General features: G+C 47.6%; 1 protein-coding gene across 2 annotated transcripts in view; it reads left to right on the top strand.

Moving 5' to 3' along the window:
• Positions 1–16829, top strand: part of LOC118208408 (cyclin-dependent kinase 18-like) — a 44590-nt gene extending 27761 nt beyond the window's left edge. For both annotated transcript variants that reach the window (XM_035383057.1, XM_035383058.1), the window contains exons 6-16: positions 1386–1500; positions 2463–2557; positions 2870–2932; positions 6046–6169; positions 6644–6764; positions 9387–9484; positions 12395–12500; positions 13220–13262; positions 14993–15083; positions 15799–15885; positions 16306–16829. In XM_035383057.1, the coding sequence (XP_035238948.1) occupies positions 1386–1500; positions 2463–2557; positions 2870–2932; positions 6046–6169; positions 6644–6764; positions 9387–9484; positions 12395–12500; positions 13220–13262; positions 14993–15083; positions 15799–15885; positions 16306–16340 (978 nt within the window). In that variant the 3' untranslated portion in view covers positions 16341–16829. The remainder of the gene's footprint in view (positions 1–1385; positions 1501–2462; positions 2558–2869; positions 2933–6045; positions 6170–6643; positions 6765–9386; positions 9485–12394; positions 12501–13219; positions 13263–14992; positions 15084–15798; positions 15886–16305) is intronic.
• Positions 16830–17063: the final 234 nt, after the last annotated feature.

Raw genomic sequence — 17063 nt, 5'->3', positions numbered from 1 at the left:
GGCCAGACTGCAGAGAGGAACAGGGTTTTACAACCGACTGATAATGTGAATTATCCAATTATCCATATGCCATGTACACCCCCTCCCTCACACACACACACACACACACACGCACACTCATACATACTCATACACACACACACTCAATCATACATACTCATACACACACATACACACACACACACGCACACACATACACACGCACAAACACTCGTACAGACACACACTCACACACATACACACACACACACACACTCAACCACACAGACACACACACACACACACGCACACACACACTCTCACACACACACACACACACACACACACACACGCACACACACACTCTCACACACACACACACACACACACACACACGCACACTCATACATACTCATACACACACACACTCAGTCATACATACTCATACACACACATATACACACACACACACGCACACTCATACACACGCACACGCACACACACTCACGCATACTCATACACACACATACACACACACACACGCACACTCATACACACGCACACACACTCACGCATACTCATACACTCATACACACACACACACACACACACACACACACACACGCACACTCATACATACTCATACACACACACACTCAGTCATACATACTCATACACACACATATACTCACAAACACTCGTACAGACACACACTCACACACATACACACACACACACTCTCACACACACACACACATACACACACACACACACACGCACACTCATACACACACATATACACACACACACGCACACTCATACACACGCACACACACTCACGCATACTCATACACACATACACTCACACATACACACTCATACACACACATATACTCACAAACACTCATACAGACACACACACACACACACTCACACACACACACACACACACACACACATACATACTCATACACACACACACACTCATACACACACACACTCATACATACTCATACAACCACACACTCACGCTCATACAAACACCTCATTTTCTGTGGCTGCAGTCAATTTATCTTTTTTCCTGTTTTCTTATAACCTTTATATCTCCTTGTTCCTGCAGCCTCTCCAGGAAGAAATATTGTTTTTATTTTTTATTTTTTAAATAATCTTCTCTGTTTATCTATGCTCATCCTGCAACAAAACTTTCCAATTATCCAGACTGGTCATTTTGCCAACCGTCTAGTTTCATTCTGTCACTGAAAGTACATTTTTCCTCCTCTGCCCCCCCCCCCCCCCCCACTCTCTTTCTCTCTCTCTTCCTCCCTCCCTCTCTCTCTCTCTCTCTTCCTCTCTCTCTCTCTCTCTCTCCCCCGTCTCTCCCCCCCCCCCCCCCCCCCCCCCCATAGGGCACGTATGCCACCGTGTTTAAGGGGCGTAGCAAGCTGACGGAGAACCTGGTGGCTCTGAAGGAGATCAGGCTGGAGCACGAGGAGGGAGCCCCCTGTACCGCTATTCGGGAAGGTAACGGACCTGGGGGGGGGGGGGGGCGGGGAGGGGGGGGGGCGCTGGCTGTGACCTCACTCTTTAACGGCAGGTACAGCCCAGGTAGAGCCCGCGCACACCTGGAGAAGGTAACGGACCTGGGGGGGGGGGGCGCTGGGTGTGACCTCACTCTTTAACGGCAGGTACAGCCCGGGTAGAGCCCGCGCACACCTGGAGAAGGTAACGGACCTGGGGGGGGCGGGGGGGGGGGGGCGCTGGCTGTGACCTCACTCTTTAACGGCAGGTACAGCCCGGGTAGAGCCCGCGCACACCTGGAGAAGGTAACGGGCCTGGGGGCAGAGTGCTGGCTGTGAGCTCGCTATTTAACGGTGGGTACGGCCCAGGTGTCACCTGGGCTCACCTGGAGAAGGTGGGCGGCTGATCTGTAGGTGCAGTTAACGCACAGGAAGAGGAGCCAGGTCCCAGTGAATGGCCTGCCTCGACGCTCTCGTGTCAGCAGCGGTAGAGCAATGCTGCCCCCTAGTGTAGAGAGGAATCATTACCGTTGCTCTGCTCACGGTTTTCTGTTCAACAATATCTCCCCCCGTTTGCAGAAAGCAGAGCAGCGCTGTGTGTAACAACGTGACCAGAAACAGCTGAGATTATGTTATGTTAATTAGCTACTTTAAAAAAACAGTCAACCCAGGGAAGGTGTATGGTTGGCTCTTTGTCAGGCCTTATCAGCTGAAGCTTGTATGAGCTCTGTGATGGTGATACATGTACATGTTAAATGGTGATTGTGAGGTAGACTGTGGGGGAAAGGGAAGCTCGAGTGATGAGACTTGTACCTTATGGAACCTGATGACCATGATACTCACTTTTGTACGTCGCTTTGGATAAAAGCATCTAAATAAATGTGATGTGATGTAATGACTCAGATCGACACACGTGCGCTCGCTGTCCTCTCTCTCTCTCTCTCTCTCTCTCTCTCGTCTCCCCAGTGTCGCTGCTGAAGAACCTGAAGCACGCCAACATCGTCATCTTACATGACATCATCCACACCGACCAATCCCTCACGCTCGTCTTCGAATACCTGGTGAGACACTGTTTTATGGGGGGTGGGGGCGGGGGCGGGGGCGGGGGGGGAGGCTGATGGCCCATCAGCTGCAGGAAAGAAAAAGGATGAGATTTGTCACCTCCCAGATATTTAATCGAGATTTATAGTTCATTAAATTGAGATGGGATCTGTCAGCTCCCCATTGGAACCTCGTCTGTTTTCCCCCCGTCTGCCACCATTAATGTAAAATAAGCTCATGGTACCTGGATATTTCTCTCTATTACCTCGGGTTTGATAGCACTGCTGCTAAGCCTACGGGCCTGTGACGGGCGTGTGTCTCCTCCCCCGCAGGACAGCGACCTCAAACAGTACCTGGATAACTGCGGAAGCCTCATGAGCATGCACAACGCCAAGGTAAGCAACCGCCAGCATAACCTACAGGTGAGGCACCTTACCTCAGTGCAGTCTGCTGTGTGGTGCAGTCTGCAGACTGGTACAGCACTTCTGATTGGTGCAGTCTGCTGTGTGGTGCGGTCTACAGACTATGGGATACAGCACTTCTGATTGGTGCAGTCTGCTGTGTGGTGCAGTCTGCAGACTGGTACAGCACTTCTGATTGGTGCAGTCTGCTGTGTTGGTACAGCACTTCTGATTGGTGCAGTCTGCTGTGTGGTGCAGTCTGCAGACTGGTACAGCACTTCTGATTGGTGCAGTCTGCTGTGTGGTGCAGTCTGCAGACTGGTACAGCACTTCTGATTGGTGCAGTCTGGTGTGTTGGTACAGCACTTCTGATTGGTGCAGTCTGCTGTGTGGTGCGGTCTGCAGACTGGTACAGCACTTCTGATTGGTGCAGTCTGCTGTGTGGTGCAGTCTGCAGACTGGTACAGCACTTCTGATTGGTGCAGTCTGCTGTGTGGTGCAGTCTGCAGACTGGTACAGCACTTCTGATTGGTGCAGTCTGCTGTGTGGTGCAGTCTGCAGACTGGTACAGCACTTCTGATTGGTGCAGTCTGCTGTGTGGTGCAGTCTACAGACTGGTACAGCACTTCTGATTGGTGCAGTCTGCTGTGTGGTGCAGTCTGCAGACTGGTACAGCACTTCTGATTGGTGCAGTCTGCTGTGTGGTGCGGTCTACAGACTATGGGATACAGCACTTCTGATTGGTGCAGTCTGCTGTGTGGTGCAGTCTGCAGACTGGTACAGCACTTCTGATTGGTGCAGTCTGCTGTGTGGTGCAGTCTGCAGACTGGTACAGCACTTCTGATTGGTGCAGTCTGCTGTGTGGTGCGGAGTGCAGTTTGCTGCGTGATGCAGCATTTCTAACTTTCGCCTACAGACTGTGGCGAGAACTCCTGACTGCAGTCCTACAGCCTTAATCCACCGAGTTTAGATCCCTGAAAATCACCCGCCCTCATCCAATCTCCCACTGAACAGCCGCAAAGACAGACATTTCGACCGCGCCTGCTGCCCTGTCAGCAGTTTTAATGTTTTGAGTCGATACCACGAGTTTGATCTCTACAGTCATCTCCGCCGTGCCGATCTTCACCACACCCAGGACAGCACACATAAGCTGCTCCTGATCCTGCACCTATAACTGCATTCAAGCAGTGGAAATCACCTGAGTGGAGGCAATCTTCCTCCCCCTGGTGGGCCAGCAGGGGGAAAACTTCCCTCTGGTACAAATAAACCCCAATGCCCCAGTGCAGTGATGGGGACACTGTGCTGTAGGAGGTGCCGTCTTTCGGATGAGACGTTAAACCGAGGTCCTGACTCACTGTGGTCATTAAAGGTCCCATGACACTTATCGCTAAGAGTCGGGGGTTCCCCGGGGTCCTGGCCAAATCCCAGATCTGGCTTTCTCAAACTTGCCACCAAAACCATCCCCAGATTTAATTGGCTAAATAAATGTTCTCTCCCTCTCCACCTTCGCTAATGTGTGGTCAGCTTTCTGGCGCAAAATGGCTGCCGTGCATCACCCAGGTGGGTGCTACACATTGGTTGTGGGCGAGATGAGTTCCCACTCACTGTAAAGCACTTTGAACATTCGGAAAAGTGCTGTATAAATGTAAGGATATAGATCCTTTGCACATTCATTGTGTGACAAGCTACATATCTTCACATGACCACCCAAAGATTTCACACTTTCACACAAACCAGAAGCCTTTTGGGAGGGATGGGGGTGGGGGGGGGGGGCGGAAGGGCCACAACAAATCTTCCCTTCCGGTGTCCTGACCTGGACGGGTATATTTCTGTTGAGGGACATTTGGGGCGAGTATTGAGCAGCTGTGATTAACTGCAGAAAGCGACGGAAGGGGAAGGAACGGCTGGATCTGGAGAGATGGACTGATACGATATCTCACTGCTGCCAGAAAAATCGACAGCGTAGATTCTGCTTGCCGCGGATTTACTTTTCACTTCTTTCCTTTTTTTCTTCTTTCTTTTTTTTTTTTTTTTTAAGTTCGTGATGGAGGCGGTGGTCTCCATGGTTACTGCCAATTTTCCCTCTGAGAGAACTGAAGGAATGTTCTAAGACAGAGGCATTGTCACTCTCTCTGTCTCTCTCAGGTGCTGATAAAAGACCATTCAGATACAGCGCCTATCAGTTATCAGATACGTCAAATATTTCTGTCTATAGAAATAAACACTCGGGTGGTGGGAAAACTATTATGTCTAAAATAGGGACCAAGATTTTGTTATATTTTTTCTGCTTATACCAGCACTTGTGTAAAGCAATTTTATTGTAAATCTGAATGCTTTTCCTGCTCCTCAGTTTAAATAGGCCAGTCGAACAAGAAAAATCTTTTTTTTATCCTGAAAGATTTCACAAATAAATCAATCTTGTGGCTTATTTCAGCTTTACTTCAGTAAGTGGAATGTATTTAGCTGACATTGTCATCCACAGAAACTTTCACAGCTATTTTTACTTACAATCCACTTATACAGATAGATATTTACTGAAACAATCCAGGTTAAGTACCTTTACTGAGCAGCTGTTTACTGAACAACCCCTGTTCCTTAACCTTCAAACCCTGTTCCTTAACCTTCAAACCCTGTTCCTTAACCTTCAAACCTCGTTCTTTAACCTTTAAACTCCACTCCCTAACCTTTAAATCCTGTCCCTTAACCTTCAAACCCTGTTCCCTGACTGTGCCAAACTGGGCGGTTTGCAGAGGAAGTTCAGTGGAACTGGGTTCATTCGGGGGCACAAAATCGGACCCCACATGAGGTCAGTGCCGATGTGCCCTCGAGCTCGAACTGCTCGTCCTGAAACACTGAATTTCCCGCTTTGTGGAAGAGCGGTCTGCGTGTCTCCTGACCAGGGAGTCCGATAAAGCAAATTACTGATACTACTGTATGTGTCATTTAAGGCTAGGCTTCCTGGGAACGAAAGTCGCAAATGTGCTGGTGGAGGACTAGTTTCTCATTTCCCTGTCCCTCTGGCCCCCTCTTTCTTTTTCCTTCCTTTCTCTCTCCCTTCCTCTCTCTCTCTGTCCCCCTTCTCTCTCCCTCTCTCTCTCTCTCTGCAGATCTTCATGTTCCAGCTGCTCAGAGGCCTGTCCTACTGTCACAAGAGGAAGATTCTGCACCGCGACCTCAAGCCCCAGAACCTGCTCATTAACGACAGGGGCGAACTGAAGCTGGCCGACTTCGGTGAGAAACACCCGGAAAGTGCGCACGCACGACCCAAACCGCCTCCCTGCAGGCGCCGGAACCAGGATGACTCACATAAAAAAATATAACATCCGCTCGCTGCGTAACGCTCTCAGTTTGCTGCATGTGGACATTGGGCCTCATTCACGAAAACGTGCGTGCGATCACCTTTGATCGTAAACTGCGTGTAAGAACGGTGTGTGAGTTCATTTTTTTTTCTTATCTGTACCTGTTCATGGCTGTTTCCTTTTGCTAATCGCATGAACAGAATTGCGCATAAAATTTACTAACAGCCAGCATTCATCATCTCAGACACCTGGGATATGCACAAAAAAAGGTCTGCACCTGTGTCACGAATCACATATTTGGTTTTTCGACTGATTTCCGATCACCGGGCCGGAGAAATGACCGTAGAAATCGCCATCGGGCTTTCGTGAATCTCAGCTGATCTGTCCCCTCTGCTGCTCCCCCTAGGGCTGGCCCGGGCCAAGTCCGTCCCCACGAAGACGTACTCCAACGAGGTGGTGACGTTGTGGTACCGCCCCCCCGACGTGCTCCTGGGGGCCACCGAGTACTCCACACCCCTCGACATGTGGTGAGTCCTGTCCTGTTAGAGAACGAACAAGTGTGCTCCGAAAACTATTCCATCCAAAAAATGTCACATCAGGAAATACAGAGAGAAAAATCACAGACTTATTTATGATCCAGAATCCTGTGTAATGACCACAGCACTGCCAGCCAGTCCCCAGGAACAAAGGTTTCTAAAAAGTGTCTAAAATACACGGTACAGACACGTGTGACTGGAATTGTACCCCAAGCCAGCAATATGTAATTCATTTGTACATTTCTTTTCTTAGCGCCCAAATACAACATCATTATCGTGCTTTCAGTGAACATGTGGGAAATGTGTTCCCTAAAGAACAAAAATGCACCTCCAGTCTACCTTTATTCCTGAGAGTGCACCCTCTGCCCCCCCCCCCAAAAGAAAAGTGATATTAAGTGCACAATTGCTCATCTAAAGTAAGATCAGTAAGCTTTTTGAAGTTCTATTCCTTTATTTTAATGTGGTAGTAAGTATAGTTTTGTGATCCCATTCAATATGCAGAAGCTAAATATTACTTGTAATACATGGCCAGTTGAATTGAGAAGCCATTTTTTAGTCAGTTTAACAAAACAACACAGAAACATGTAACTTAATGTGCAGCAAACATATAGATGTAACTATAAGTATAATATAAAATGTTTGCACTGATAAGAGAATAAATATTTTGATATGACTGTTTTTCATGATGCATCTCAGCAGATTCAGATTCATGAACATTAATTTATCCAGTCTCCTAGTACTGTAACCATAATATAAGACATAATATAAATAAGAATAAATACTCTAACTAACTGTTCTAGGGTTTAAACTATGTCACTTCTGCAATATCATGGTGCTGTTTTGATAATATATAAAAATTCTCTTTTTATATATGTTTGAAAGTTCTCATTGTGCTTAAAAAGTCAGCAATTTTATTTCACTGACTGTTACAGAGAAGCAAAAGAATTATAAAAACCATTGAGCCAAAATGGAGAGCTTTGCACATATTTTGCCCTGTTCTGGCCTATGTGTGCACGGATGAGTTCTTGCCGTTTCCTCTGCACAGAAGGCAGATAATGACTTTCACCAAACATAAACCACGCCGAGCTTTTTATTTACTTTCTTTTGGAATATATTGAACCGCGGCCGCAATAAAAAAAAATGAGGAAATGGACGGAGTTCCTCTCCGAACGTGAGACGGAGGTCTTCTCCTGGTCAATCGTTGACGAGGAGGACCGGATGCGTTCGTGCGCCTGCATTTCATCTGCGGTTATGCATTATGCAGGCGTGGTTTGGGTTAAATACAATACCGCCGTCCTGCCTGCCTGTCTGTCTGACAGACAGCTCTTTCAGCAGGAGTCTGAAAAGAAGTTTTTTTAGGAAATGTAACTGTGGGAGACACCTGCATTAACGGGGAATGATCTCTCAAATTAGCAGTGATGTTTTATCCGTTCTGTTCAGGCGTTCTCAGGGGTTTGGGATGAACTGAATTAGGCGAGTGTTGCTCGAAACGGCTCCAGGTCGGAGTTTAAAGTCCAGCCTGTGCTGTGCTTCGGTACTGGCTGTTACGTCCCAAAGGACAGCCTGAGTTCCAATAACCGGGGACTACAATGGACAGTAACACATCAAGTGCCAAACCAAACAAGGAGTCAAAATCTACATACAATAACTAAAAGATAAGATTCATTACAAACACTAAAAAAAACACACAGAGAACACATTACCATTTGTAGGTTAACAGGATGGTTCAGGCAGAAAGCAGGCCAGAGCTAGGCCGCTCCTTATTTAAAAGAAATGAGTTCTAACCCTCGCTACTGGGGCAAAGCAAAATGAGTGAGTCTTCTGGCTATTACTCTTCCTACTCTATCTAAAAATATATCTGCCTAACTATCTAAAAATGTGTTAATACAAGAAATAAAAGAAACTGCCTGGCCACCTGCAACCTACAACAGAAAAGTACCAAGGCAAAACATAAACAGAAAACAAAGTGTGGTAGCTGCATATTGTAAAACACAAGGAAGCAAAGGTAGTCTTAGAAGGGGTCTCAGAGTCAAAAGGAATCTCTAAAACCTAGTCTCAACTGAGAGGTGTCTGCAGACTTCATCCACTTGGCTGTCAGGTAGACGCAGGTGCGCATCGTCAGCCAATCAAGCCCTCGATCAGCGCCACCTGCAGGATTGATACAGAAACGCAGAGACTCCGCAGAGCAAGGGAACACAACACTGGGCTCTTTACAGATATTGGTCAATATTGTCCAACCGGAAGCAATTTAAAAATTGTTTGCCAACATCAGACCAGATTTAGAATGAGAGTTAATGATTCACATGGTGCATGAGTAGGGTGGGTCTTTCATTGTCTTCCCAGGGTTCCTTTACAGCGATGGGGAGTTTTTATTTTATTTTTATTTGTAATCTCACTTGCTGGTTTTCTAGGGGGTTGTTTTCATATTTTTCTATTTCCCTGTTTTCTTATTTTTGTGACGCTCTCTCTCTGTTAAAAGCTGTAGCCTACGCAAACGAAATGCGCAGATATGACTGAATTTATCGCATTTTAAGAGTAACGTTGTCTCGTGTGTGGACGGCCTCTGTGCTGCTCGCGGTGGACTGAGGAAGGTGTCTGCGGTCCTGCTTTCAGGGGGGTGGGCTGCATATTTTACGAACTGGTGACTGGACGGGCCATGTTCCCAGGGTCCACCGTGAAGGAGGAGCTGCACCTCATCGTCCGGCTCCTGGGTATGACCTCACACCCCGCCGCACACGCCCACGTCCTCACACACACAAGCGCATAATATAATAATGAGTTCAACAAATAATAATAATAATAATTATTATTATTATTATTATTATTGTTATTATTATTATTGCTTTTCAGTAGCACTTTTGATCTTGAAAGGTAAAGGTAGAGGTAGGTAAAGGTAGGTAGAGCTCTCTTCAACCAAAAATGTTCAGCGCCCGCCTTGGTTGAAGCACGGCGGCCATTTTGCTCCAGAGGTGCTTTGCTGCTCTCGATGAATCGGGCCAATCGGCAAGCGGCACGAAAAGCGTGCCCGATCCCGCCAAAAGAGGTGAGGAGAAGGTGGCCGTTGTCCTCACCGTCGCAAGCGCCGGCGGGACGTGGACGAGGAACGCCTGCATCGCCTCCCCCGACCGGTCACAGCCCCCTGGCTGAGGAAGTGGTGCTGTTTTGCTCAGAGCCTGTGAGAGTGGCCTTAACAGAGTGGAGCTCGTGGGTTTGAACAGAAGAGCATCATTAGCAGGCTGGCTCCAAGGCTAATTGCTGCTGTAAAGGTCCCAGGTCGTTTATTTGACGCTCATTTCCATAAAAGACCCGCATTTTCCAGCTGTCCGATACATACTGTTCTTGGCTCAGCGTACTTTCGATAATTAGCCCTTTAGCTAGCACCCGAACTTTCATATCCCATCACGATGTGTTAATCGCTGCAAGTTTTTATTATTTTTTTTCTTCAACTACATTTTATTCAGCCACTTTCCTATTTAATAAGGTGTTGCAGAGGTTGGGTAAGTGGCCTTGCAATCACAAGGTTGCAGGCTTGAATCCCTGGCAAAGAGAAGCTGCTGAACCCTTGAGCCAAGATACTTAACTTGAATAGCTCCGGTACACAGCCAGCTGTGTAAATGGATATGTTAAAACTGTGAGCAACTGCCCTGGAAGGGGGTGTCTGCCAAGAAAATAAATCATCTCTTTTAATCTGTGAATGTGTAATGCAGTCCTGAAATATTTATTGCACTTGAAAATGTAGTCTAAAATTTGTTTCATTTTGAATTGCTTGGACAATGGCCTTCTCCTAATGATGCAAGAGTAGTACCAGTAATAGGAGATCTGGACGTCCTCAGGTTATAATTTTTTTTTTTTTAAAGCTGCCGGATATTACACAAATGGAGACATTTGTGGAGTTTTATTTACTTTCTTTTTTTGGTTCACCGCGTTGCGAAACCCAGCCCGTATTTCAACACAGTACGGAAACTACAACCACGGTGTCCTGCGAAAGATCCCAGTTTAAGTTTAACAGCTCCATCGGACCGAGCTCTCGGGGAGGTGGGGAATGACCCTGGCGGACGTTTCGCCCGTCAATAAGTCACCTGGGGTGCGAGGAGAGATCCAGGACAGGAAGTGAGACAGAGCGGACAGGTGTTAATCAATGTCCTTTATCAAAACAGCCAACCCCCCCCTGCCCGCCCGCCCCCCCTTATCCCTCCTGTTTCTCTCACCCCAGCCAAGTGTCGCCGAACTATCGATGCCCTCCCACTCAACCACCTACCTCGCCACAAATCCACTGTGAGGAGGACACACAAACCTTTCCTGTCTCTGTCATGTCCCGTGCAAACCCGCACGCCAGCACACTGTGCTGTACTTTTCAACCGTTACTAAACCCTTTCACCCTTTAAGGCGTGAGATCACCCACCCAATGTGTGATTAGAATGTTCTTTACTGAACGTTCTAACGCTGATGTGACAATCACTACTGACGACTGTGGGCAGTGGAGTTCTAGAACACATTCCAAAAATTCCCAAAGGAAAAAACAAGAAAAACCTACTTTTCAAAGGGCTAGTCTGGTGGCTCACCTGAGAACTCACTTCTCAGTTTTCTTTTTCTACTGATGACAGGGGAAATCAATATGGGTTGGGAAAGCAAGGGATTATGGGACCAGTCAGATGCAGGGGCTGGTCGGTGATTAGGTGGATTAGAGAGCCAGTTTTTGTGTTTAAATCTGGCCAGGCACTTTGACTGCAGTTAAACCCGCTACCCTTTTGAAAAGTGGCGTGGGATCTGTATCGACAGCAGTGAGTCAGGATGTCAGCTGAATGACTCACCCGAATCCATCATCGTACCTGGGGCACTGAACCGCTGTTACCTCCAGAGAGGGAGAGCGCCTCCTACTGGCTCATTAGCACCTTAATTTTCCCATCTCTAGCATCTGAGCACGACTATTATTTTTGGGCTGAAATTAAGAAGTGCCATTTTTACACATCTTGATCATTATCTTATGTCAATTCAGGCTAGCAGACAAACAACAGATCAGCCTTAATGCAGCTGATTCGTATGTGCTTGGTGCTTTCCAGGGGATTTAAGAAGATGGGGAATTTCAAGAGAGGGATTTTATAGTGTTTTCCAATTCCCAAAAGGACAAACAAGGCAAAGAAGATTGCAGGCTTTGATTCTGCGGGTATTGTTCTGGCTGTTTTTGTCTTTTGGGTCTGTCGCGGGTCTGCGTGGTTCTGTCGTTTTCTCTAAGCTCAGTGAATATGCAAAGCCACATTTAAACGGCCATCGCTGATAAAGCGTGTTTAACACGGACGCCACCGCTCCTTCCTGCAGCCTGGCTGGAATGCATACTTCTGATTGGCCGGCCTGGTGGAAGGCCATCGTCACGGACGACGTCTCTTTCATTTTTTATGAAGTCTCCCCCTCGCAGAAGCGGTGGAGGCCCAGGGAGTTTTCCCCTCCCTTCATAAGTCTACATTTGTTGGAACACTCTGTCTCTCCGTTTTTTTTGTCTTTTATTTGTTTTCCTCTCGACTGAGTGCATTTTTATTGCTGCTGTTTCCCTCCAGATTGTATACTCATTCATTCTCTCCCCCGCCCACCCCCTCGTCCCCCCCGCCCCCCCCCTTTTTTTTCAGGCACCCCCACGGAGGAGTCCTGGCCAGGGATCTCAGCCAATCAGGAGTTTCAGTCATACCGTTTCCCCCAATACAGAGCCCAGCCCCTGCTGAACCACGCACCCAGGTACTCAGCCCCTCACAAACCTCACAGACAGGCCGAAAGGGGATAAGAGTCAGGATCATTCTTAATGACACGATTTCTGTGATTCAGTATTAAAAATGGAACATTGAGCATGAGGGAATTAATGTGACGTCTTTCATTTGCGCACGATAGTTTGGTGTCTCTCGGGGGGGGGGGGGGGGGGTGGGGTTGCCGGCTTTCTGCCAGTTAGGTGTGAGTGTAGTAACAGCCGTATGATGGTGTGTGCGGTTGACCCGACAGTACGAACAATCAGAGTCCTGTGAGTACAGCTTTCATCATTTTGATGTGGAATTTTCTGCGCTGGACCAACCCCCCCTGCCCCGCAACACGGACACACACACATGCACACACACCCAGATGCACACAAACACACACGTGCCCGTTCACACTCATACACAAGCAGGCACGCACACACACACACCGACACCGTTGAACAAGATACTTAACCTGAATTGCTTCGGTATATATCCAGCTGTAAACAAAAAACTACAATTTCCTGAAACCAAAATAAAAAATAACAGTGAATACAAGCCCCCCAGTGGAAGCTGCAGTATGGATTAGCCATGGGCTGCACATGACTGCTGTTTCTCAGATTACACAGGACAAGCGTCGTGTCTCGCTCCAAGGATTACTGTCTTTCAGCAGTGATCACTACTCCTTCGTATGATAAGCGAAAGAGCTGCTGTTTCTATTCTTTCCAGGTTGGACACAGAGGGCATAGACCTCCTCTCCGAACTGCTGCTGGTAAGAACACCAACTGCGTTTATTGTCATGATTTCAGTGCATGTGACCAGCGCCACGCTTTCTTTTCTTGTTTTTATTGAAGCGCAGTTCTTCAGGAGTTCTGTGAATCCCTGAGGCATTTTGTAAGCTCTGAGAGCTGTAGTGCAAACAGAGAGAAAGTAATGAAAATGATCAGCTGCCACACACAGCAGCTTCCAGGCAGTGTGCATGAAAAACATTTTTTCTCTCTTTTTGCATATTTGTTTGGGTTTTTTCCACCATGGGGAGTGCAGGAAAACTTTATTTTCTGAGTCACATCTGGACAGCTCCAGAGGCTAGAGAAACAACACAATGAGAGCTCCTCTCCTCTCCTCCTCTCCTCTCTCTTCCTATCCATTCCTCTCCTCTCCTCTCCGCCTCTTTCATCTCCTCTCCTCCACTCCACTCCTGTCCTCTCCTGTCATCTCCCCTTTGCATCTCTTCTTCTCCTCTCCTCTCTCCTCCTCTCCCCCTTCATCTCTTCTCTCCTCTTCTCCCCTCTCGTTCTCTCCTCCCCTCCTCCTCTCCTTTCCTCTCCCCTCCTGTCCTCTCCTGTCATCCCCTCCCCTTTCATCTCTCCTCCCCTTCTCTCCTCTCCTGTTTCCTCCCCTCCCCTCCTCTCCTCTCCTCTCCTCCCCTCCTGTCCTCTCCCCTTTCTTTTCTCCTTTCCTCCCCTCCTCTCTCCTCCCTTCCTGTCCTCTCCCCCTTTCATCTCCTTTCCTCCCCTCCCCTCCCCTCCCCTCCCCTCCTCTCCTCTCCTTTCCTCCCCTCACCTCTCCTCCTCTCCCCCTTTCATCTCCTTTCCTCCCCTCCCTTCCTCTCCTCCCCTCTCCTCTCCTCTCCTCCTCCCTTTAACGTCATATCCTGCCACAGTCCGCCCACCTGCAGCAGCATCTCCCCAATTAGCTTAACGAGCGGGAGAGGAGGCCTTGGGTTTAACGGAGCCCCCGCCCCCACGCCCTCTTCAAAGGCTGGGCTTTGTACTCAAATCGGGGTCCCTCTGGCCGCTGATCTGAAGAATTTAATTGGGAAACTTTTTTTTTTAAAGAACTGCAACTGCAGCAATTAAGTGAAAATGTGTATTTTTTCTTTTCATGAAAAAAATGCCTCAGGATTTATCAGTGTTGCATTCTTTATTTTTTTCCTCCCACTGTTCCCTTGACGACCGAGGGGATGTTTTTTAGAAGGAAGCAATTTCTCAAAAATAAAATGGGAGGAATAATCTCAGATTATTTTGCTAGCGAAGAAACTGGCAGCGTGAAATGGGCTCTTTGCCGGACACATGCTAGCAGCGCTAATGGAGCCACAGCTTCAGAGTTCAGACTTCAGCTTCAGAGTTCAGCTTCAGATGTGCTGCCTCTGAAGAGGGTCTGTGTTTAGTCAGGCTCTTTGACTAGCTTCCCTTCCCCATGACCCTCAGCTTAGTCAGCATGCTGACCAAAGCAGCCAGTTATGTTTTCCTAAATATGTGTAATGTAGAATTATAAAAGATTATTCTAGAAACATGGCTGGTTTTCTAGCTATTGAATCCGTGATTATCCTAATGCATGTCTCTCTCTCTCTGAAGCAGCTCTCTGACACTAAACTCACAACACATATACACACACACCTATACATATACGCACAGTCTTGATTGTGTTTGTCCTGGTGTAAGGTCCTCTCTTCTGATCTTTTATCTCTGTGTGGTGTGTGTGTGTGTGTCCCTCTAACAGTATGATGCCAAACTGAGGGTCTCTGCTGAAGCTTCTCTCAGACACCCCTTCTTCCAAAGCCTAGGGGAGCGTGTACACACCCTGCCCGACAGTAAGATCCCACCCCTAAACCATGACAGACAGTAAGACCCCGCCCCTAAACCATGACAGACAGTAAGACCACGCCCCTAAACCCTGCCGACTGTAAGACCCCGCCCCTAAACCCTGCCCAGACCACACCCCTAAACCCTGACGGACAGTAAGACCACGCCCCTAAACCTATTAATATTATTATTCTTATTATTAGTAGTAGTAGAAATATTATTATTTTATTTGAAAAGCTTTATAGGAAAATATTATTTAGCTGTCAAAACCCCTCATAGAAAGTTATTTGTGATCATTTTTATGACAAAGAAAACATTGCAGATTACATAAGAAATTATTGTTTGTCAAGATTTCAACATGCTCATTTGAGACTAGATAGATACATTTCCCTTGGTTTTAGTTATTGTTATTTTTATTAGTGAACCTCCTGTTTATCCTCTCTCCCTCTCCCTCCCCCTCTCTCTTCCTCTCTCTCTCTCCCTCCTCCCTCTCTCTCTCCCCCCCTCTGCCTCCACTCTCTCCTTCTCCCTCTCCCTCCTCCCTCTCTCTCTCCCCCCTCTGCCTTTCTCCCTCTGTCTCTCTCCCCCCCTTTCTCTCTCTCCCTCCTCTCTCTCCCTCTCTCCCTCCACTCTCTCCTTCTCTCTCTCTCTCCCCCTCTCTCTGTCTCTCTCTTTCCCCCCTCCCTCTCTCCCCCCTCTCTCTCTCCCACTCTCTCTCTCCAGACTCTGCAGTAGTCTCTCTCCCAGAGGTGCAGTTACAGAAGGACCCGGGTTTTCGGGGTTTTCGGGGTACAGGTTTTCAGCAGTCTGGTGAGCCCCCCCCCCCCCCTTTAACAAACACACACCCCCCCCTTTAACATACACACACCCCCCCCCACACACACACACACACACAAACACACATACACACACGCACTCACACACACACACAAACACACATACACAAACACACATACACACACGCACTCACACACACACACACATGCACTCACACACACACACACGCACACACACACACACACAAACACACACACAACACAACACACACACAACACTACACACACACACACACACGCACACACACGCACACACACACACACACACAACACACACACACACACACACTCTGTCCAGCGTCTCTGAGCATGTTATACTGCTGCAGTGTACAGAAAGGAAGCGTAAACATTGATTTGTTTTATTTTATTGCTTTGCTTTATTTTATTCATGCAGCTCGGGGAAAGAGCCGGAGACAGAGCATATTCTAAAGCCGGAGGAGGAAGGGGTCATAAATCCTGGGGAATTCCAGCGCACAGGATTTCTTTTTTTTTTGGGGGGGGGGGGGGTGTCAAAATCTTCTTCTGCATGTGTAGCATCAGGCCATTGGTCCCCCCTGGGGGGGGGGGGGGGGGGGAGGTCTGTATTCCCTGTGGAACTCTGTTCTGCACCATGTGATGCCTGAATTCAATCATACGTTTTTGTACTGTAACATTTTGATTCATTGTCTGATTGATTGTCATAACAGGTGACAATACATAATGTGAGGAACTGAGAGAGAGAGCTTGATAGAGAGAGAGAGAGAGAGAGAGAGGAAGAGAGAGAGAATGTGAGAAACTTCTGCCCTTTGGCAGTCAGCAAAGGACCTATAAACGTCCCATTACTGCATGGATATTTATGGGATTTGTGGTAAAAAATTTCAAATGTTGCAAAATGTATATTTCTACTATATATTTATCAGAATACAAATACAATTGTGAGATAATTTCTCTCATATTTTTTGTACCACGTATTGATTCAGCTGTAAGGTTAATGAAGATAAAGATCTAATCGAGGGCCAGCGCTGGAGTGAGCTGCTTGTTCAGAGAGCGCAGGCGTGTCTATGGATCTAGACTGCGGCTGGCTGATTACCACACGGAAGACTCACTGGGGCCAGGGGTGAGGGTTAAGTTAGGGGTCCAACATGGCTGCCCCCTGTGACCCATGTGATAGGG

Source organism: Anguilla anguilla, chromosome 11 (assembly GCF_013347855.1).
Source record: "Anguilla anguilla isolate fAngAng1 chromosome 11, fAngAng1.pri, whole genome shotgun sequence".
NCBI lineage: Eukaryota > Metazoa > Chordata > Actinopteri > Anguilliformes > Anguillidae > Anguilla > Anguilla anguilla.
Note: the sequence above shows the minus strand (reverse complement) of the source record. Positions and strands in the feature narration are given on the sequence as shown.